General features: G+C 50.3%; 8 protein-coding genes across 8 annotated transcripts; 7 read left to right on the top strand and 1 right to left on the bottom strand.

The window, feature by feature from the left end:
- Positions 1–408: 408 nt before the first annotated feature.
- Positions 409–1,117, top strand: TRV_07561 (uncharacterized protein; the record flags this gene model as incomplete). The annotated part of the gene is made up of 2 exons (XM_003018387.1): positions 409–460; positions 582–1,117. The coding sequence occupies 2 exons, from the start codon at positions 409–411 to the stop codon at positions 1,115–1,117; spliced, it is 588 nt and encodes a 195-aa protein (XP_003018433.1).
- A 1,117-nt stretch (positions 1,118–2,234) lies between these two features.
- TRV_07560 (uncharacterized protein) lies at positions 2,235–2,513 on the top strand (the record flags this gene model as incomplete). Its single annotated transcript, XM_003018386.1, has 1 exon — positions 2,235–2,513. One exon carries the CDS (start codon positions 2,235–2,237, stop codon positions 2,511–2,513), a length of 279 nt encoding a protein of 92 aa, XP_003018432.1.
- A 1,562-nt stretch (positions 2,514–4,075) lies between these two features.
- TRV_07559 (uncharacterized protein) lies at positions 4,076–6,311 on the top strand (the record flags this gene model as incomplete). The annotated part of the gene is made up of 6 exons (XM_003018385.1): positions 4,076–4,138; positions 4,202–4,839; positions 4,883–5,154; positions 5,216–5,409; positions 5,478–5,587; positions 5,648–6,311. 6 exons carry the CDS (start codon positions 4,076–4,078, stop codon positions 6,309–6,311), a joined length of 1,941 nt encoding a protein of 646 aa, XP_003018431.1.
- A 2,025-nt stretch (positions 6,312–8,336) lies between these two features.
- On the top strand, positions 8,337–9,242 carry TRV_07558 (Rho-associated protein kinase, putative; the record flags this gene model as incomplete). The annotated part of the gene is made up of 1 exon (XM_003018384.1): positions 8,337–9,242. The coding sequence occupies one exon, from the start codon at positions 8,337–8,339 to the stop codon at positions 9,240–9,242; it is 906 nt and encodes a 301-aa protein (XP_003018430.1).
- Positions 9,243–10,447: 1,205 nt separating this feature from the next.
- On the top strand, positions 10,448–13,785 carry TRV_07557 (uncharacterized protein; the record flags this gene model as incomplete). The annotated part of the gene is made up of 4 exons (XM_003018383.1): positions 10,448–10,465; positions 10,532–12,265; positions 12,320–12,613; positions 12,667–13,785. 4 exons carry the CDS (start codon positions 10,448–10,450, stop codon positions 13,783–13,785), a joined length of 3,165 nt encoding a protein of 1,054 aa, XP_003018429.1.
- A 1,257-nt stretch (positions 13,786–15,042) lies between these two features.
- Positions 15,043–16,417, top strand: TRV_07556 (TRI7-like toxin biosynthesis protein, putative; the record flags this gene model as incomplete). Its single annotated transcript, XM_003018382.1, has 2 exons — positions 15,043–15,860; positions 15,934–16,417. 2 exons carry the CDS (start codon positions 15,043–15,045, stop codon positions 16,415–16,417), a joined length of 1,302 nt encoding a protein of 433 aa, XP_003018428.1.
- A 682-nt stretch (positions 16,418–17,099) lies between these two features.
- Positions 17,100–17,926, top strand: TRV_07555 (uncharacterized protein; the record flags this gene model as incomplete). The annotated part of the gene is made up of 2 exons (XM_003018381.1): positions 17,100–17,504; positions 17,570–17,926. The coding sequence occupies 2 exons, from the start codon at positions 17,100–17,102 to the stop codon at positions 17,924–17,926; spliced, it is 762 nt and encodes a 253-aa protein (XP_003018427.1).
- A 232-nt stretch (positions 17,927–18,158) lies between these two features.
- TRV_07554 (uncharacterized protein) lies at positions 18,159–19,830 on the bottom strand (the record flags this gene model as incomplete). Its single annotated transcript, XM_003018380.1, has 3 exons — positions 18,159–18,717; positions 18,780–19,710; positions 19,782–19,830. The coding sequence occupies 3 exons, from the start codon at positions 19,828–19,830 to the stop codon at positions 18,159–18,161; spliced, it is 1,539 nt and encodes a 512-aa protein (XP_003018426.1).
- Between the last annotated feature and the right edge of the window lie 846 nt (positions 19,831–20,676).

The following is a 20,676-nucleotide window of genomic DNA, read 5'->3' as shown; positions in this document are numbered from 1 at the left end:
CTACCGTCTATCAGGATGCCAGATGTTTGGTCCCAGCTCGCGTTCAACCTAGTTAAAACTCATGTACTCCGTAGGGCGTGGACGATGAGCTAGTTGGTTAACTAGGCTCAGGGCGGGTGCCTGGATTTACGTATGTATACCTAGCTAGCTAGTTATTCTTAACCCTAACTTAACTAGCTACACGCAGATTTAGCATCAACTATGCGCGACGAGGATCTCCAAGCCGCGAACAAATAACAAACAAATTGATTCCTTTTGAGGCTGTTGAAAGGCAGAAGCCAAAGGCATAAAACCGAGTCAGAAGAAGGGAGGGAAAAGAAGCAACTGCCTGGCGGAGCTACGATGGCGGACGACGGGTATAATCACAGTCACCGCGCGTTTCTGCAGGCCTTCATGTCGCGGTCGACGATGACCCTGGAGGAGGCAAAACCAGTTCTTGCTGCTATATTTACTGTGAGCGGTAAGTTCATACTGCTTATCGTCTATTTTCCTGTTGACAAGTGCTGACAGCGAGGGGTTGGTAGAAGGGAGGGAGATCTTGCCGGGAGACATCACCCAGACGGACCTGAATACCTACATAGCAGCGATCAACACAGCCATATCGGCCTTTGACCTTGAGATACGCAGCACTGCTCACCAGACACAGCAATCGCGCGTGTACGCCCTCATAAACACCACCAGTGACCCGATGATGCAACTTGCCACGACCTACAGCGCTGATGAGATCGCCTATGTCAAGCGGCTGCTCGATGCCATGTTTGAGTCCAACAACACCTCACGCTGCGAAGCCATGGTCGTCTCGTCCATTGAGGCCGTTAGACTTGCCCGTACGGGAGCCAATTTGAACCGGAGACAATCGGAGGGAGTTCCCCAGAGCGGCACCGCACAGCCATTGAGCATGAGGGAAGCCGAAGGCATGCTGAGCCGCCTGGTAGGGGAAGGCTGGCTGGAGAGGAGTCGGGCGGGATACTACAGTCTCTCACCCAGAGCATTGATGGAGCTTCGAGGGTGGCTGGTTGAAACTTATAATGAAGAGGAAGATGAGAATGGGGATACTCGCCAAAACCACAAGATTAAGACGTGTTTTGCCTGCAAAGAAATTATCACAGTGGTATGATATATGGCTTTTTCCCCCTATTATCTAATATTTATCTTGCTTACGGGTTTTTTCCTTTTACTAGGGCCAACGATGTTCGACTAGCCAATGTTCGGGTCGTCTGCATCAGAACTGCATTCGCAACCTCTTCAGGTTGCAGCAGGCTGAAGTCTGCCCTGTTTGTAAAACTCCCTGGACCGGGGATTGCTTCGTTGGCGAGCGTGCGCTTACGGGCCAACCACCACAGGGAAGATCAAGAGCAAGTGGTCGAGCTGCAGAGAATGAGGACTGACCTTCAGTTTATGCTGCCAAGTTTTAAGCATTAAGGAATCCAAATACAATGGCTACCAATAGCCATCGTTGAACCACCAAATTACCATGAATATCCCCTCCGTCAAGGTTAAAAGGAGAATATCTAAGGGCGAGAAACATGACCAGATCTATAGCACGCGCAAAGCCGTTAACGCTTTAGTGATCCGTGTCATACAAACCGCTCCGCTTCCCCCACCTAAAGCATTCCGCCGTTTACAGTCCACCAATGCCCGAATGAGCCAGGCCATTGTACATCAGCCCAAGGTCGCTGGTGTCAGGATTCTGGAACATCCCTCAGTAGGCCGTTGGCTCTGAGTACGGGCCGATGTATGACACCCCGGGAAAGCCGCAGGAAGTCCCTTACCTGCAGCTTGAATAACGCCTTCCTGTCGGCTGTCATGCATTGCGAGGCAATGTTCAATCCAACGCCCGGAGTGATGCATACGGCGGTATCACACGGGTTCAGCACCCTTTCCCAGTACGCCAGTGCTACGAATTTCTTTCACTTTTACCAACAAAGCCTCTTCACTGCCCTCTTCTTTCGCCCTTCATTCACCCCTTACTTTAGTTAATTCCTCTTTCCTTTGGGAAAGGTTTGCCATGTTTGCCCCCGCGTCCGCCAGGCTATAAAAACTTCTTCCTCCTCCCCCTACTCCTCTTCTTCTCCTTAGTGTCTCTATACAGTTTGATTACAACAAGGCGAGCCTATAATTTCCTCTAGTTAACCAGCAACGTCATAGGTTCCGTGCTAAGTAATAAGTTAATACCAAAGTGCTAGGCCAAAAAGGACAGACCCCCTACTTCAACTTCCCAGTTATCCAACACTATGACCTCGCGCCCTACATGCAACCCTCTGCCTGCGTGTCCTAACCCAATCAAATGGGGCGTAGAAGGACGAATTGCAGAGCTTCAAGCAATCGTTGATACCCCACAAATAAAGGAAGGCCAGAAAATCAATCTACAGGCTGCCATCAACCTGTACCATGAAAAGAAGCCCCCCCCGCCCCCTCCCTCATTATTCAAAAAGGGAAAGGTTATCTCCCTTCAAGATCTTAATACTACATACCCTTTTTGGATAGAGGTAATGCTGCCTCCCTTCTTATAGATACATTATCTCCATTTTACCTACGGAGGTTATGTCCCACAAGAACTAAATATCTACTGTCCGTGGGAACAGTCTCAAGACAGTTTATCGCCGTTGAAATACAGCTTCTAGACTCACACGGTGACCCTATGTCAGACTGGTTTTTCGAGAAAGACGCCCTTGTTGTTCCATCAGCTCAAGACGGTACTCAACTCTTGGGGAATGGGATGAGGGTGATTCTTTTACTTTGAAGCGGCACCCGACCACACCGACTTATACGTCCCTGTGAGGTACTCTACAACACTCGAGAAACTACAAGAGTCTCCAAGAACCTGCTGCTTCTGTCAAGACGAGAGACGTTCGCTTTGGGACTGCACATCAGCTGATGAAAGGTGTACAATTGCCGAGAAAANNNTTTTTTTTTTTTTTTTTTTTTTTTTTTTTAATTTGATCTTAATGGAGAAATGAACTTGCAACAAGAAAATACCCCCTGCGACGAGGAAGAACAAACGGAATATCTCATGGAGTCGTCTAAGTATAAGCAGATTGTGCGTTAAAACTGCGAATGACTCATTAAATCAGTTATCGTTTATTTGATAGTACCTTACTACATGGATACATGTGGTAAGTCAGTGGCTAATCATGCTAGAAACCTCGACTTCGGAAAGAGTACATTTATCAGATACAACCCCTATAGTTCTATTCTCTCCTTGACCTCTTCTTTAACTCTCTCCTCTCTTTATTAAACACAAACAACTGAGCTAGAAGCATAGCAATCGACGCTATATTTGACAGCTGTGTACTTATGGTTTCTCCGCCCTCCTCTGGCATCAGCAGAGAGTTTGGCAGCCTTTGAAAAGAGAATACCCAGACAAGGGCCCCCTTGTCTAAAAGACAACAAACCAAACCATGGACCGGAGTCGCTCACACTGCTGCCTGTGTATCTCTCTGATCGAGATTTTCATCCAAGTTCAATGCGGCACAGCCCCCTCCCTCTTCTTGGCCTGGAGTGTGAAAGAAATGTGAGGGTAACTGCATTGATACTCCGCCCACACTCGCCCAGCCTGCATTCCGACGTCGCTCCGGGTAGTAATTATGAGCAACGACCGCAACCATTGAGCTCCTGAATAATCTATTTACACTCTTACATACGTCCGCCTATCCCCACCAATATTTTACCGCACTGTGCCCGTATCCTCACGCCTTTCTCACGCCTTTCTCACCCACCTTATTAACGACCTGTGAGTCTCTATATTCGCTGTCTTTCCATTTATCAAAAGGACTGATGATGTGGGTAGTTTTGCTTTTCGCATCATGATGTATCCAATATACCCGTAATATATAGGTCTCGCAGATGACAGGGGTATTGCGACCTTCGGCGTAAAGAACCCCTGTTGCGGTTCAGAATTGAAATCATTTTCGTTAACTATGTGGCGCTCTGAATATTGCAGCCTGGTTATCACATCCAACTGTGATTGAGGCAAGAGCATGGGGGAAAAAAAAAAATCGGACGCTCTTAAAATGAAAGTTATCGCTGCTTCATCCATATGATTGCTTCTAAGGCAGCCGCCTGAAGAGACAAAATGTCTGACTTGTCTGCTCTTGATAACGGGCTACGTGAATTAGCGAGGATCATTCAACAATATGTACTTCGTATTCTTACCCCTTTCCACAATATTTTCGCAAGCTTCGCTAATAATGTTACCTAGCCTAATGCTGATATCTCAGTTTGTTATAACAGCCTGCCGGCAGAGAGCAAGGAACATCTCAGTCGATTCGCTAAGTTGTGCAATAACACTGGCAAACCATGTACCCGACCAAGACGGGAGGATCATCGTCTTCGATCCATCCTAGCAATACAAGAAGTTGCGCTCTCCATGAATGTACAATCTGCAATTATAACATGGAGGAGCAATATAAACTTATTACATGGGAGCTCAGGTGGAATCGTATCGGCAAACAATGATAACCTGACCTCCATCTACTGGAGAAAGGTGGACAGGTCTGAATACAACGAGATAGAGGTTATACGTGATAGAGTGGATTCTCTAATCCTATATCATATGGCTGTTTCATCAAAACATCATACAGGAAGGAGTTGGACTAACGGTGGCCTTCAAGGGTTTACAAGCCAGATTCTCTCACTTCCGGAGCGTGATCATACGTTTCTCGAGAAAGAAGAAAGAATTCAGGAATGGGTGGCTTCAGGACACAGCTACTGGGAGTGGGTTGAGTACCTGTACAACGCGGAGACCCAGGAAATACGGGCAGATTCCAGTCATTATAGGGAAGATAGGCTGGGCTATATCATAGTGCTACCTCAATCCCGGGGTATTCTAGAATCAACGTACGTTATACTCCTATGGGAATATCCTCCGCTAACAGACTAGATATACCTCGAGAGAACTGCGCAAATCCCAGCGGAAGGAAGCAGCAATGCACCTCCAATTGGCGGGAATTTACGAACTAGCAAGAACTTCGGGGGCCCTTGACGTTGGCCAGCGCATACGAGACAGATCTCTCCAAGGGCAATTCCCGATACTTTGTCCAGAGGAAATGTTGACAACTCAATCTCCTCCGGCTGAGTATAATATTGATACCTTGACGAGCAACGAAGCGCCGTATTATCAGGACATACCTGATAGAGATTCCGTTTTGGCAGGTACTCTTCATTATTGTTTTCTGTTTTTCCTATCCACTTACAATATTCTTTTTCAAAACAGAGCTTGCTTTTGCAGAAGGTATTGTGATCGAATCTACCTTTAACAAGAGTTCTACGCTATCATTTCAAAGACCGTATGACTCACCTATATTCATGGCGCTTCAAAATGGAAACACGTTGGAAGTTTTAAACCTTCTGGGAACCAGACAGGCATCTGTTCATGATGTCGACCCCTATGGTTTGGGGATTTTATTTGTAAGAACGACCCCTAAATCAATATATTCTGTTAATAGTTTACTAGTATGGTGCTAATTTTGATCTAGTATGCGGCATACTACTGTTGGAAAGGCAGCGGCAGTAACATTGCGATGGAATTATGTACGCAGTTGGTCTTATTTGGCGCAAACACCAACTGGGAAGATGATATTCATAAGTATGCTTATATCGTTAGTTAAGACATTACTCTAATACTTCCTGGCTAATAAGATGTTAGTTGCCCTGTTGAAACCATGATTGACTCTGCGTTAGCCTCTGCAATTTCTACAAATGCATTCTTTGCACCTCCAACGCACTGCCAACGAATTGCTCAACTATTCAATACCAGTCCAGGTGATTTATGGGCCGAATACCTGCATAGTCGAGGTTTTACACCACTTCATAATGTTGTTTTGGGTATCGATACCAGCCAATCATTGGAGGATTTTCTCGATTTATCTGCTCGAACCGGCACACTTGAATTGATGATAAACCAAACAGATTTTCATTGCAGGACACCACTTATATGGGCTGTCGAATTCGGGCTAGTTGATGCAGTGCAAGCACTCCTAAAATACGGTGCTAACCCTCGCCAAGGTATACAAACTGAGAGGGGAGAGCTGCCGTTGCTACATCTATCTTTAGCGGGCCCACCCTCCCAGTTTTTAAACATGAATTTCCGTCTCATTGTCAGCCTTTTAGCAACAGCGAATGTTGATATCAACTTAAAAGATCATGAAGGGTGGACACCCTTACATGTCGCGGCATCATGGGGCCATGGCGATCTCTGGGAATTTCTATGTCTTCCTGGATTGGATTGGAATGCACTAACAAACGATGGAGAATCAGTGGATGACCTGTCCCCAGACAAGATGTTCAGCCACCATCTGACGCTGCTTTAAATTTGGCAGTATATCTCTCTTTTCAACTTTTAACCAATGCTAGTAGTGCAAAGGCTCCATCAGTTTTACTATTGATGTACTTTCTAACAGCCTGTATCCCTGTCTCCGAAAGGGGGTCCTCTTCCTCCAGCAGGCTCCCTCTGTCAATGGGTCCTTCCTGATCGCCGTCGAGTTCATACAGATGGCCAGAAGATTTGACAAAACATAAATAGTGATGGTCCACTTCGCTTTCAGCTGGTGGAGCTTCGGAGCGACCAACGAGTGCCGCCTCTTGATAAAGCTCTTCTATCTCTTTTGAGTCTTCTAGAAAGGCACTGCGGTCGGAAGACGGAAGTTGAATCAGCTTCCTAATAATAGAGTCGCTACCTATGCAAAAAGCAGTGAGTAAAACAGCTATATATAGTAGGAGGATGTAAGAGTACGCTTAAAGGTATCACTCACCAATTATCCCAGGCGTATTGCAAACAGCGTGCAGAATTCCATAAAGGCCACACGCGTTATTGATAGTTTGCTTCAACCATATGACCTCCCTATTGCCAGCATCGCAGTCCGTGTGCGTTACCAGGGGCTTTTCGTATTCTGGACAGGACGGCAATATGAGAAGAAGCGCAAGGACAGGCCGTGGGATATCTATCGTGTCTTCTAGTGACCAAACATCCACGAATGCATAGGCATTTGAGACCCCGAGCCCGTGCATCAGATCCGTGAATATTTCTGGATCGGATTCAAGGGGAATAAAGTGCTTCCTGTAACTCATCCTGATGTTCTCATCCTGATGTTTATTCGATGGTGATGTCTGTCAGTGTCCCGATATTCATGGGAAGCTCTTCGGCCTGCCCCTCTCCGTCGTCATCTTTTGTTGGTGGGGGAACCCAGAGACAAAAGCAATTTTGTTACCCTCCACAAAATTGCTTTTTCTTCTCATTGTACTTAACTAAACTAGTTAGTTAACTAACTACTAACAGGTTACTTCGTTACTGAACGAAAAACTTAACTGGGCAAAGAATATACAGGCTCAAGATTCTTTTTGCTGCCTCAAGGATCAAACCATCCACACACTTCCAGACTCCACGGAACAAGCCAACAAGTACACTAGATTATCTGCCTCACCCTGGCCTACAATGCAAGGCTGCATTCTAGCCTACCCACCAAACATGGAAGAAGTTATCAAACTAAACAGCATCGGAGGGATTGGGAAACATAGTTATATAAGTGAGCATGTATTCCAGGAGATTGAGACAATGTAACTAGCAACTGCACCAAAGGTCCAGGTATAACTATAACTTCGCAAACACATCTAAGTCGGTGTTTTACTGAGATTACCAGGCCCTGACTATCTGCCATACCTGTAAGTCTGCTTGAGCTGTGAGATAACCGGTTAGTGCTGCGGCTGATAACTAAGGATGGGCTTTTCCAGCGGATAACGATGTGCTACTACGACATTTCACCGGTTCAAATGAGATGCGGGCATCGTGGCCCAGAAGCACCGAACCAAGTCAGAAATTGCAACAAGGACCCATGCGAAACTGGGGGGGTCCCACGACCAAATTATCTTGCATCCACCAAGAAGCGAGAGCCGTGCGATGATTGTATTCACCGAGGACGCTGGTACCTTGTGGCTGGAACGAAAAATACATGGCGTGAAACCGTGAACCAGTAGCAGCTGTACCCTTATTGTTGACACTGCTTGTATTTCTCCTTTATCTCTCGTTCAACGTCGTGACAGAGCGGTGTAGCCTGGTACCACCATATTATTACTCTGGGACCGAATACTCTTGTTGTTTTGAAATTTAGTCTAACGAGTTAACTATGTTGCAATTGGCCAATCAACCGTGCAGAAATACGTAACTAAAGTTCAAGGACCGCGAAAATCAAAATATTTAACTGGCTGGAAACAATAAAGAGCCATCCGTCGATCGTTTCCTCGCGCTGCCTCGCCTCGAAAGATAAATAAGAGCTTCCGCCCCGACTTTCGCGTCGGATTGGATGTCCTTGTAACGGCCGGCGTCATTCTCCCGAGTCAGCATGCCAGGACTCAATTTTACATACGAGTACTTCTGCGAGGTTGTTGGCCAACTCACTCGTCACTCCTCGTCACCAGTAACCCGTGAAAACCTCAACCCCTTGATCCAACAGGTCCTGACTCAGTTTGCTGGTTCTACCATCTACGGAGTTGGAGGACACTCCGTCCTCATATCCATTGCAAACAACATCGGCGTTAAAATCTCGTACACCCCAGGCGGGGAACACTTGCGCCACGAGCAGTCTGTTTTCCAGCTCCTTGCTTCAGAGCCATGCCAGCACATAGCCCACTCCCTCTTCACCGGGCCAGACGTGATATTTATGGAGCTATTCCCAAATGGCACCCTCTACGACCGCCTATGGAAAGCCGACAAACCCTACCCCGTGCTACAATGGATGCAGCAGCTCTGTGATGCCGCAGCCTGTCTGGAATCAGTAGGATATGCACACGGGGATATCAACCCACGAAACATCCTCTTTGATGACCAAGGCCAGATTCGACTTATCGACTATGACCATGCACTCAAGGTTGGAGAGACCGTAGAAGTGGGATTTGAGCCATATGTTCGCCACCGAAAGGAGGATTATGGGATAGCTGGGCCGGATACCGAGCAGTTCGCTCTGGGCTCTGTGTTTTGGTTCATGAGCCGAGGGTCTGAGCTGTATGCGGATATAGATGGTGCGGAAAGAGTCAATAGGCTTATAGGCTGTAAATTCCCCGAGCTAAATGTCGAAAGTGACCCGATCGATGCAATCATTTACGACTGCTGGCATGGGAAATTTGAGTCCATCGCAGCCCTGGCACGGCGTGTTCAACAGGTTGTCCTCGATGAAAGTCTGAAGGAGAAGCGGAAGATGTGCGAGGAGAGCTACAGCCGTATCAGTGCTTGCTTGGACAGCGCCTCCTGAGCCCTAGTATCTAACATCCTGCGGAGCAATTCTTGTTCTCTTTACCATCAAATAGCGAGTTAACCAGCTGGTTATAAACAGACAGTAAAAAACCGGAGACCCTTGTCTAAACTAACTGGTACAATCCTTGCCAGAAGGCTGGAGAGCTAACAAGCATCCTTCAACTAAGCCCGTCAAACTCAACCGCCCCCAGGAATCCAAAGTCTGTGTTTGACTTTGGGATCGTCATTCCAAGCTTGTCTGGTCCAGCTAGCAAGCCCCCTAGGAAGTTATCAGGATCAGTGCAATCAAGAGAAAGGACGACAATAGTGGAGTCAGGAGTTAGTTCTCTTGGTCTGGAGTGACAAGGCCGTTTCGCAGCTATATATGGCTATATATGCCTGTGGATGCAGACTTGTGTTTTTATCGGTTTAGGTCTCGTTTAATCCTCGAAGCTGTATTTTCTGATGGAGGAAGTGGTTTATCGTCAACATCTCGCCTCTCGACTCAGCAGTCTAAGCAGCTTGCGTGTGTCCTCTGTCCTGTCTATAATACTGTATGCCTAGGAAGTCAGTGGTGATTGTCCGTTGCAAAGAGAAGTCGTTGTTGGTTGTTGAAAAGACAGCCGGCTGATGACATCATCAACTACTGCACGTGATCTCTATAACTAATAAGGTTCCATTACATAAACTTCTGGGCAGGCTCGGGCCGCCACGTGACGTCATCTTTCCCCGTCTTTTCCAACAACAACTCTGGACGCCCTCGCGATTTCAACAAAAAATATCCATAACCAAGTCCTATAGTTGCAGAGCAGTCTGGTCCGGTTGGCTAACTAAGCTCTAGGGTTTGGCCAACTTAACGACTGGGGTTAATTAGGCTGGTTGCATCACACGGGCAACTCTCTCGTGCATGGCGGGATTCGGTCATCAACATTATTATGCCGTGGTTGAAGTAAGAAAAGAAAAGAAAAGCCAACTCAAATACGGGCTCGGTGCCAATAACATGCCAGTTCCTGTGCCGTATTTCAACCATCAAGCCAGAAATAATAATGGACGGCTAAGGTAACATTGCTGCGTCGGCACCTTGCGTGCCAATCTGCCAGGGCTTCCCTGCTGCGAGCTGTCGTGTGGCCGTGAATATAACTAAGCCTCCCGCCTCCCGCCTTGGTTCGGTCTCTTGACGACACCTCGACAAGCAAGCTGGCGGATGTTTAGCTAGTTATAATCATGAAACAACCGAATATCGTGAGTTGCACTGACTTCGACATGTATTTACCCCTTCGTGAATGAGAATTAACCGATGAGTCGTAGAATCTTGCTGCATGCATACTGTGGTTGCTGTCAATAATAACCGCAGTTGCAGCTGAGACTGACGCTGAGAGGAATACTGGCGTATTTGCCCGGAATTCAGCAGCGAGAAACAGAAGCCCCGGCAATGAGCCGCCCGGTTATGCAACCAGGTTCAAAGGTGTCACCTGGGATGTTGCAAACTGGAGGCTGACGACCACAGAGCTTGACCAAGGCCACTACCAGTCCCGAGGATCTGTTGCAAACGGATACCTGGGTATCAACGTTGCTGCTGTCGGGCCGTTCTTTGAGCTCGACATCCCCGTATCTGGCGATGTGATCAACGGGTGGCCGGTATTTTCGCGCAGACAGACATTTGCTACCATCTCCGATTTCTACAGCTTCCAGCGGAGTATCAATGCAACGAACTTCCCGTGGCTGGACAAGTATGGAGGCGATCTCATCAGCGGTGTTCCGCACTGGTCTGGTTTGATCTTAGACCTTGGTGATGGCAACTTTCTCGACGCCACTGTCAAGAATTCAACCATCTCCAACTTCTCCTCCACGCTTGACATGAAAGGAGGAATTCTCACCTGGCAGTATACCTGGAGTCCAGAGAAGCACAATGGAACATACGATATCTTCTACCAGCTGGTTGCTCATAAACTCCATGTCAACCAAGCCCTCGTGCGCTTGGAGATCACTCCATCCAGAGATGGGAATGTGAGCGTGGTCAACGTTATCGACGGGTACTCTGCGGTTAGGACTGATTTTAAAGGCTCAGGCCAAGATGGAAGTGCCATCTACACTTCTGTCAACCCTGAGGGCATCAGCAATGTCACTGCCTTCATCTATGCTGAACTGTCTGGTACTGAAGGCGTAGACTTATCTTCGTCTTCACTGGTGGATGATAAGCCATATATTCATATGAATGGATCTACAATCGCCCAAAGTGTGAATGTGAAACTGCGCGCAGGACAGACTACAAAGATAGACAAGTTTGTCGGCGCTGCATCTACGGACGGATTCAAAAATCCCCGACAGGCCGCCAAAGAAGCTTCGGCAAGGGCGCTGCGGACAGGCTACGAAGAGAGCCTGAAGTCCCACATCGCTGAATGGGCTACTGTCTTTCCCAGTGACTCTACAGAGGACTACACGATACCCGGGAAGAAATGGCTACCACTCGACCACCATATCATCGAGGCTTCCATTGTGTCCGTGGTGAATCCTTACTATCTGCTGCAATCAACTGTCAGCAACAATGCTCTGGCCGCCGTAAGGAACGCGCCCCTTAACCGCGGTAGTATCGCTGTCGGTGGACTGACTTCTGATTCCTATGGCGGGTTGGTGTTCTGGGATGCGGATATATGGATGCAACCTGGTCTTGTGGTAGCTTTCCCCGAAGCATCACAGATATTCTCCAACTATCGAGTCGACAAGTACGGCCAGGCTTTGAGAAATGCTCAGACACAGCATCTCTCCTCCAAGAACGACACCTATTTCTCCCCAGATGCTGCAGTATATCCCTGGACGAGCGGCAGATTTGCCAACTGTACTGCTACAGGCCCGTGTTTTGACTACCAGTATCATTTGAACGGTGACATTGGGATGCAAATTGTCAACAACTGGGTAACCACTGGCGACACTGAACACTTCAAGTCGAAGCTCTTCCCAGTGTACAACTCTATTGCTACCTTCTTTTCCCAGCTGGTAGAGAAGAATGGAACGAAATGGACAGTAACCAACATGACGGACCCGGTATGCTATCCCATCTATTCTGTCTTTCTATCAGCTTACTAACTAGGAAAACAGGACGAATATGCCAATTTGGTTGATGGGGGTGGGTATACAATGCCTCTGATTGCAACCACCTTGAAATACGCCAACCAGTTCCGGGAAATGTTTGGCCTTGGAGCGAACCAGACCTGGAATGAGATAGCACAAAATGTGCAAGTATCCAGAGATCAAGCTTCTCAAATCACGTTGGAATATACGACTATGAATGGAAGCACGCAGGTGAAGCAGGCAGACATCGTCCTAAACACCTTCCCACTGCACTATACCGAGGACTACACACATGATAATGCCCTCCGTGACCTAGACTATGTATGTCTACTTTACACCTTCAATTAAACATTGGCTAACCAAAGTGTATATAGTATGCGGCAAAACAATCACCAAACGGACCAGCAATGACATATGCCATCTTCTCCATCGTTGCCAACGAGGTATCTCCCTCGGGCTGCTCAGCGTATACCTATGGGCAATATTCGTTTAGCCCGTATGTTCGAGCCCCCTTCTTCCAGTTCTCGGAGCAACTGGTGGATGACTGGTCTATCAACGGAGGAACCCACCCAGCGTATCCATTCCTTACAGGCAATGGCGGAGCCAACCAGGTTGCGGTGTTTGGCTACCTGGGTCTACGCCTGATACCCGACGGGATACTGCACTTGAACCCTAACCTGCCTCCTCAAATCCCCCATTTACGGTATAGAACATTTTACTGGCACGGCTGGCCGCTTGAGGCCAGCGCCAACTACACGCAGACCACGATCCAGCGAGCCACTAACCGACGACCGCTCACCAGTGCTGATCCAAAGTACGCCAGTGCCCCTATTACCGTGCATGTCGGGCCAGCAAACAACATTACGGTGTACTCGCTGCCTCCAAGCGGACAGCTGGTTATTCCCAACCGCCAAATTGGCTCCATCAGCACGCTTGCAGGCAACCTCGTGCAGTGCCAGCCGGTCTTCTCCCCCAACGAGTTCTCTCCCGGACAATTCCCCATCTCGGCTGTCGATGGGGCAGCCTCGACTAAGTGGCAGCCTCGACGTGCAAGCTCAACCTCGTCGCTAACAGTCACGTTACCGGACCATGCTTCCTCTGCAACCATTTCCGGCTTCGCGTTTGACTGGGCCCAGGCACCACCTGTCAGCGCGAAAGTTGTACTACACGACGAACCACTGCACCCGGTGACGGATCCTGAGAATGGCGGCGCCAGTGGCTCTTCGCCCACCACGCCCGCCAGTTCTGTGACCGTGTGGGAATCAGCCAAGGTTCCACTGTCCGATCCGTATGACCCGATCAAGATCGATCTCAACATGATTATGTCTTACAAGGGGAACACCACGAACGTGACGCTGCCGTCGACTGTGCCAGCTACGAAGTTTGCAACTCTTCTGATCAGGGGCAACCAGGCCCTGGGTCCCGTGGAGGTCAGAGCCGGTAACGGAACCGGTGCAACAGTCGCAGAGTGGTCTATCGTGCGGTCTTCTTGAGCAGGTGGCGTAGCAAGAAGGATTCTCTCGCTACCTCGCGCTGTAGATAGATATTATAGATATTTAATGTTAATGACGGATATATTTATAGCTCCCTTTAGAGTGACGAATAATCAAATAATTGATCTCATAATAGTCGATGACTGCTAGCGCCAGTGGGTAACCCCCTGACGGTAGCTAAGAAAGGCTTGTCAGGAGTCATGGAAGATCGGGGCAGTCAACGTACGGCGGCTAACTAACTTTACTAATTAAGCGCCTGGCCAGCTGTAGCTTGTCTTCTATCGCGAGCTCCAAGCTTGCTGAAGGAATGGTGATCCTCCCGTTCAGTCGTTTAACCGGCCAAGTCAACTAGCTAACAAGCGAGCTGATAGTGAAATGCATCGTATTAATTAATAACGGGCCAGCCTGGATGCAAATTTTCCTTTCTTGACTTTTACTTGTCGTGTGAGACTCAGGAAGAGAATTCAGTTGTCATTGATACTCCTCCAGCAGCCATTTATCGCTATCTTCTTGCCTATATATTGTGTATGAAATGAGAGTAGCTACATACACCTGCCTATACATATCCATGGTTAAGAACCGCATTATGCATGGGCTCGTGGAGTCTGGCCACTATATCGGCCTATATATATATGCAAAGATGATATGATATTGGAGGATCAAGGCACATACATAGTGATCCTTAGTGAGTAACACGCTGCTCCGTACGGCCATCGACTTCTATCAAGGCGTGTTCCCTGAAATACCACCATGTCCACCTGTAAAATATCCCCTTGCAATTCATTCTCTGTTCTCTCTTCTTCTACATACTATAGCTTCAAGTCTTGCTGTCAAGTTACGCTTAGGGGAGGCCTCAGGGGCTAGGGGGTTGGGGTTGAGGATTCTGTATAGGAATAAAGGAGAGGCCACAAAGTAAACAAGATAACAATTACAAGCGACAGAAGGTAACACGGAATAAAAAAGAGACAACACGGGAGGAAAAAGAGAATAAAGCCCTAAGTAAGAGGAATGCTTTACTTCATGCAGCTAGATAGTTGGGTGGATATGGTGGCTTTTTCCCGTAGTTGATATTACATTTCTCGGAGGATCGCGGCCAAAGCAATGAATATATTGGACGTATATAATCACACGAGATGGACGCCTCTTCGTCCCCAGGCTCTCGCAAGAGCTGAAGAGCTGACAGAGCTGACAGAGCTGACAGTGTGTAACTAGTTGTCTTGCTGGAGCAGTCAAGGTGTAACTAGTTAGTTGCTAAGGATGGCCGCCAGCTACAGCTACAGCTACAGCTACGCCTTCACGACCTGCCTCCTGGCCACCGCAACAGCGTATCTCCTCCTGCTCCTCGTCCTCGTCCATGTGCCCCCGACCTCGTCGCTGCGAGCATGGCTTCTCCCCGTGCTGATGCTCCCTACGCTCTTCGTCTCGCAGATGGCCGTCTACGCAACCCCCGTCATGCCGTTCAACTTCGTCTTAGGCGTCGGCTACGGCCCGCGCCTGGCCCTGGAGATGTTCGACCTCCTCTGCATCTCTAAGGCGGCCTACCCTTATCCAGGAGACTCGGGCTCTTCTTCCTCTTCGGCCGGCGATGAAAAGGACAGCGGGAAGACGGCGGACGGGCTGCTGTCCAGGACTGCGAGGGTCGGCCGCGCAGTGTCGTGGCTCTGCGAAATCTCCTCCCCCGACCGACGGCGCGAAGGGTATACAGAAGTCTCCCGCGAGACGGCGAGGAAGACGTCCAGGCGGCAGTTCCTCGTCTTCAGGGCTGCTCGGCTGGTGCTGGGCTATCTGGCGCTGGACTTCATCAGCAGCCAGTCCCTCGAGGGCGCAGACGTCAAGTTCGGCCCCGGCAAGGAGCAGATCCTCTCGCGCATCGTCGCTGGAGACTTCTCGGGCGAGGACCTTGGAGAGACGCTGGGCTCGATCGTCGGATACGCTGCGTCTGGCTATCTATACCTGCTCACCATGTCGGACCTGGTGTCGCTGCTGGCTGTCGGCCTGGGCTTCAGCCGGGCGCAGGACTGGCCCCCTTTCTTCGGGCCCCTGACCAGGCTCTATTCCATCAGAAACCTATGGGGGTGAGTAGCCCCATGTACTTCGTACTCTCTATGTATATATTATATGATTCAAGTCTTGCTAATTGCCTGACAGCATGGTATGGCATCGACAGTTGCGGGTGCTTCTCGTCGACTACAGCTATTTCATAACTCACTCCATCCTACGCCTCCCTCTGGCAGACAGCGTTGCGCCCGAGTCCAAGATCCTGCTGCTGCTCATTCGATACGTCAGGATCCAGATGGCTTTCCTGGTCTCGGGGTTGCTGCATTTTCCCATCGACACCATGCAGGGTGTCCCGCTGCGGGAGTCCGCGATAGTGACGTTTTTCACTGTGCAGGCGCTGGGGATCCTCATCGAGGACGCCGTCTGCGGCATCTACCGCTGGATCACGACGGGCTCGTTCTCCCGTCAAGCTGCACGGAGTTTAGAGAAGAAGGAGCCGGCGCTATGGATGAAGCTGGTCGGCTTTCTGTGGTTGATATGCTGGGCAATGTGGTGCATGCCGCCGTGGATCTTCCCTGTCATCCGCAAGCCGCCCATGTCCGTCGTCCCCTATTCGTTCTTCGCCAGGGCTTAGGCGTAGACCTCGTTCAAAGAAGTCGAATGTAGTGCATTGAAGTGCATCATCATCCATGCACGCCATCAAGCTATCCCTAGGGTCCCCGGGGTATTTACGCCCAATTGAAAAGAGCCATCCATCATTGAAAAGAATATCGCAGAGATAAAACAATAATAGATCTCAAATGCAGATAGACCCGAAGGGATAGATAGCATGTCGACAATTTAATTAGTTTAACCTTCAGCAACCTCAGCTCGCAGCCCCTGAACTGTTTATCTACTTATTTATCCCGGCCAACACGGAGATTTTTATATACTTTGACCAGCAACTGGCCACCAGCTTGGTTTCATCCAGAGAAGACGGCGATATCCTGGAACAGCATCGACATTAACTACCGAGAGAGAACTGGCGAACGGCAGTCAGAATATACCACTTATTCCCCGCGCTGGCTGGTACTTCCCAGGCTGAAGATGGCCCTTTTCCCGAAGGAAGCATCATCAGCTACATGCATTGCTGGTCCGGAAACCTGCAAAAGGCCTGTATCAGCCAGCCTCGCCTGGGTGAACCTGGAGATATAAAGAGGCCTGTCTATACCCCTCGATCGAAAGGTCTTCTGTCCATCATCATCATCATCATCATCATCCAAAACAATACAACAACACTATAAAAACAACCCCCCTTCCATCCACTTATATACAACATGTCTAAGCCAACTATCGCCTTGGTCCCCGGTGCCTGGCACACCCCAGCCCACTACGAGGAGTTCCTCGCTATCTTCGAAAAGGCCGGCTACCCAACCGCCTGTCTCCAGCTGCCTGGCGTTGACTCTGCTGCTCCCAAGGACGAGACCGTCGCCTCCAACGCCGCCTATCTCCGCGAGAAGCTGCTGCTCCCTCTGCTCGACGACGGCAAGAATGTCGTCCTGGTCATGCACTCCTTTGGCGGCTGTGTTGGAAGCGTAGCCGCGGCCGGCCTCAGCAAGAAAGACCGTGGCTCCAGCGGCGGCGTCGTCGGCCTCATCTTCATCGCCGGCTTCCTGGCCAAGGAGAGCATGTCTCTCTTCGATGCCCTGGGCGGCAAGTTCGACGACTTTGTCAACGTCGATGTATGTTCTCGCCGGCATTAATATCCATAGACCTACTCTCTTGCTAACATAACATGCATTAATAGGAGGCCACCGGCCAGCTTACCCTCGACAACCCAACTGATGTCCTCTTCCACGATGTCCCAGGCGACGTTGCTGCAAAGGCTGCTGGCCAGCTTAAGCAGCAGGCCATGTCTGTCCTGAAGAGCTCCAGCTCTGCTCCAGCCTGGCAGGAGGAGTTCTACAACGGTGGCCGACGAGGATACATCCGCGCCACCCAGGACCGCTGTGTCCCTGCTGCCATCCAGACCATGATGCTGGACAAGAGCGGTCTGGACTGGAACATCAAGGACATCGAGACCAGCCACAGCCCCTACCTGAGCCGCCCCCAGGAGACCTTTGATATCATCAACGGCATGATCACCGCCATCTGGAGCCAGTGAAGGATATGACCATGGATATATGCATGAGAGCGTGAACGTGAGATGACGGATAATAGACAGCATTTAGTTCCTAATCAAAGTATAGATTATTTTCATTTCTAAAAAGGGTCAAACGTACAGTCAAGCTATGTAGCCAATGGCCCATGAGCGGAGATCTATCAGTAGCTCTACCATCTAGAGGATTTTCTTTCTTATTTTCTTTCTTTCTTTTTTTCCCTTTTGCTCCTTTTTTTCAATTCTTTACCTTCTCGGCACTCGACGGACTATCAAGGACCTCCCTGGTCACCCGGACAAGTATATCAAATGCATTTCTCACATACTTCTCTCCCGCCAATTCGTTAGCACTCACCACTCGAATGACATACAATCCCTCAACAACAGAAGAGGTAAGGAAAACCTCCTTGCCGGCATTGACACGTTCGTACACCTCGCGGGTGACCGAATTGCTGTCACCACCAGCTACCTGCCGGGCAGCAGCCTCGGTGACATGGAAGACCGTCAGCCCAAAGGCCGGTGGAGTCACCAGCTCGAACAAGTCGCTTTGGTTACGGACGAGGCCGGCGAAGGTCATGCCGAGGTCTATGCCTTTGCGGATATGCGCCTGCATGGCCTTGATGCCGTACGAGCGCAGGACAAACCAGATCTTCAGTGACCGGAAGCGTCGTCCCAGGGGAAGCTGCCAGTTTCTGTAGTCTGTAACTGCACCGGCATCAGAATGCGGGTTTCGAAGGTAATGAGGAGTGATATCCAGGGCAGAGGTCAGGTCGACCCGGTTGCGTATGAACAGACAGCTATCACCATTTGTTAGTATACAATATTTTAATGTATTAGGGGGATAGAACAGAGGACGGACCTTGCATCAAAGTTGACAAGCAACCATTTGTGCATGTTGAAGTTGAAGCTGTCGACGCCCTCGCTCCAGTCCCGGGTGATATACTGGTACTCATCACAGATGAGCGCTGCGCCGGCGTAGGCAGCATCGACATGCACCCAGATCTTCTTCCACGACTCGCGCTCGTTCAAGACGGCCTTGATCTCAGCGAACCTGTCCGTTGCACAGGTGCTGGTCGTGCCCAGCGTGGTGGTCAGGTAATACGGCATCAGCCCGTCCTGTTCGCACTTTTCGAGCACCTCCCGCAGCGCATCCCCGGTCATGGCGAAGTCGTCCTTCAGCCGGGTCGGGACAGTCCTGTGTCGAGTGCTCACGATCCGGGCCCCCTTGGCCGTGCAGCTGTGCGCCTGGTCGCTGCCCAGCGAGACCAGCCGTGACTTGATCTCGATCAGCCGGTCCTCCCACTGCTCGGAGCCCTCGTCCAGCCCCTCGGCCCTGGCCATGTCGCTCGCATACCGCTCCCGGGCAGCCACCATGACGGTGATGACGGCCTCGCTGGCGCTGCCCTGGATCACGCCGCCGCCGAGGGTCGGGGAGGTGCTGAGGAAGCAGTCCGGCAGGCCCAGGGCCTTTGCTATCCAGTCCATGACGGCGATCTCGAGCTCGGTGACGACGGGCGAGCACAGCCAGTTGAAGGCCGGGGCGTTGAAGGCGGCCGAGTACATCTCCCCCAGGATGCTCGGGTAGGTCACCGTCGCCGGGAAGAAGGCCATGAAGTTGGGCGACTGCCAGTGCGTCACGCCCGGCTTGACCAGCGTGTCCAGGTCCGCCTGTATCTGGCTCCATGGCTCTCCCTCCAGCGGCGCGGCGGCGGGCAGGCGGCCCTTGAGATAGCCGGGCTCGACGTCGGGCAGGACCTGCTGCGACGGCAGGCCGGCGAAGTATTGGATGACTGCAGAAGACGTTAGCACTCGTCTTAGAGACCTGTATAGCTGTTCTGGGGGGTGGTTAGGGCGTCGTTACTCTCATCCACTGCCGAATGCGCGGCGGAGCGGAACTGGTCCTGGTCCATGTCTTCTTCTTCCTAGGCGTATGCAGGGGCGCCGGCACCGGTCCAAACAGATAAACAAGCGGGCAGTCCAGTTCGATGCTCGGCCTGCTGTCTAGCCGAGTTGCTATGTCTCCCAGCCAGCCAGAAGAAGACGGACGCCCTGCCGGTGACTCTTATATATGCTCGGCATTTTAACTACAAGCCATCATCGGCGGTCGCTAAATCTTCACCCGCAACGCCACCCGCGGTTAATCGACGACAGGAAGCTCAGCAGAGATCGGCCACAGCCAGCGATACTTGCCAGGTCAATGGATGTCTAGATCTCGCTCTCCTGGGTTGGACGAAGCTCGGTTTGCTTGATGCGATGCAGTTCCTGGCAAACAGGATCCCCATGCGGCCATGCTGAATCACTGCGCCATCCCCTAACAACCCCCTGAGCACCCGTCTCCAGGCCAATAAAGAGCAGGAGACAGCCGGGTTCGATCGGGCGACAGCGTAGACGGGCGCACGCTGCTTACACGGAGCCTGCAGGATGTGAATAAGTGCAGGCATCTTTGTTACGAGACCATGTTAGGCGCCCAAAGGCTGACTCCTGAGCCTACGATGCTGCGGCCCCCATGACGCATGCAGCATAACTGCGACTGTTATACGGGCCGGGGGGGATGCTTACACTGCCACGGGCGACGGATCAAGCCCTTATAAAGGGCCGTCGAGACGCTTCCTTTTGCCTGTCATATCTTCATATCTACCTGCTAGCCGCTGGAACGCGATACCAGAAGACGCTCAACGATGTCTGTCCTGCATGCCCATCTCCGGCCTTCGTGGCACAAACACAACAAGAGAGACTTTCGCGATAACAGCGTCAAC

Source organism: Trichophyton verrucosum (genome assembly GCF_000151505.1).
Source record: "Trichophyton verrucosum HKI 0517 chromosome Unknown contig01027_1.f1.exp, whole genome shotgun sequence".
NCBI lineage: Eukaryota > Fungi > Ascomycota > Eurotiomycetes > Onygenales > Arthrodermataceae > Trichophyton > Trichophyton verrucosum.
This window is presented reverse-complemented; position numbering and strand designations above follow the sequence as displayed.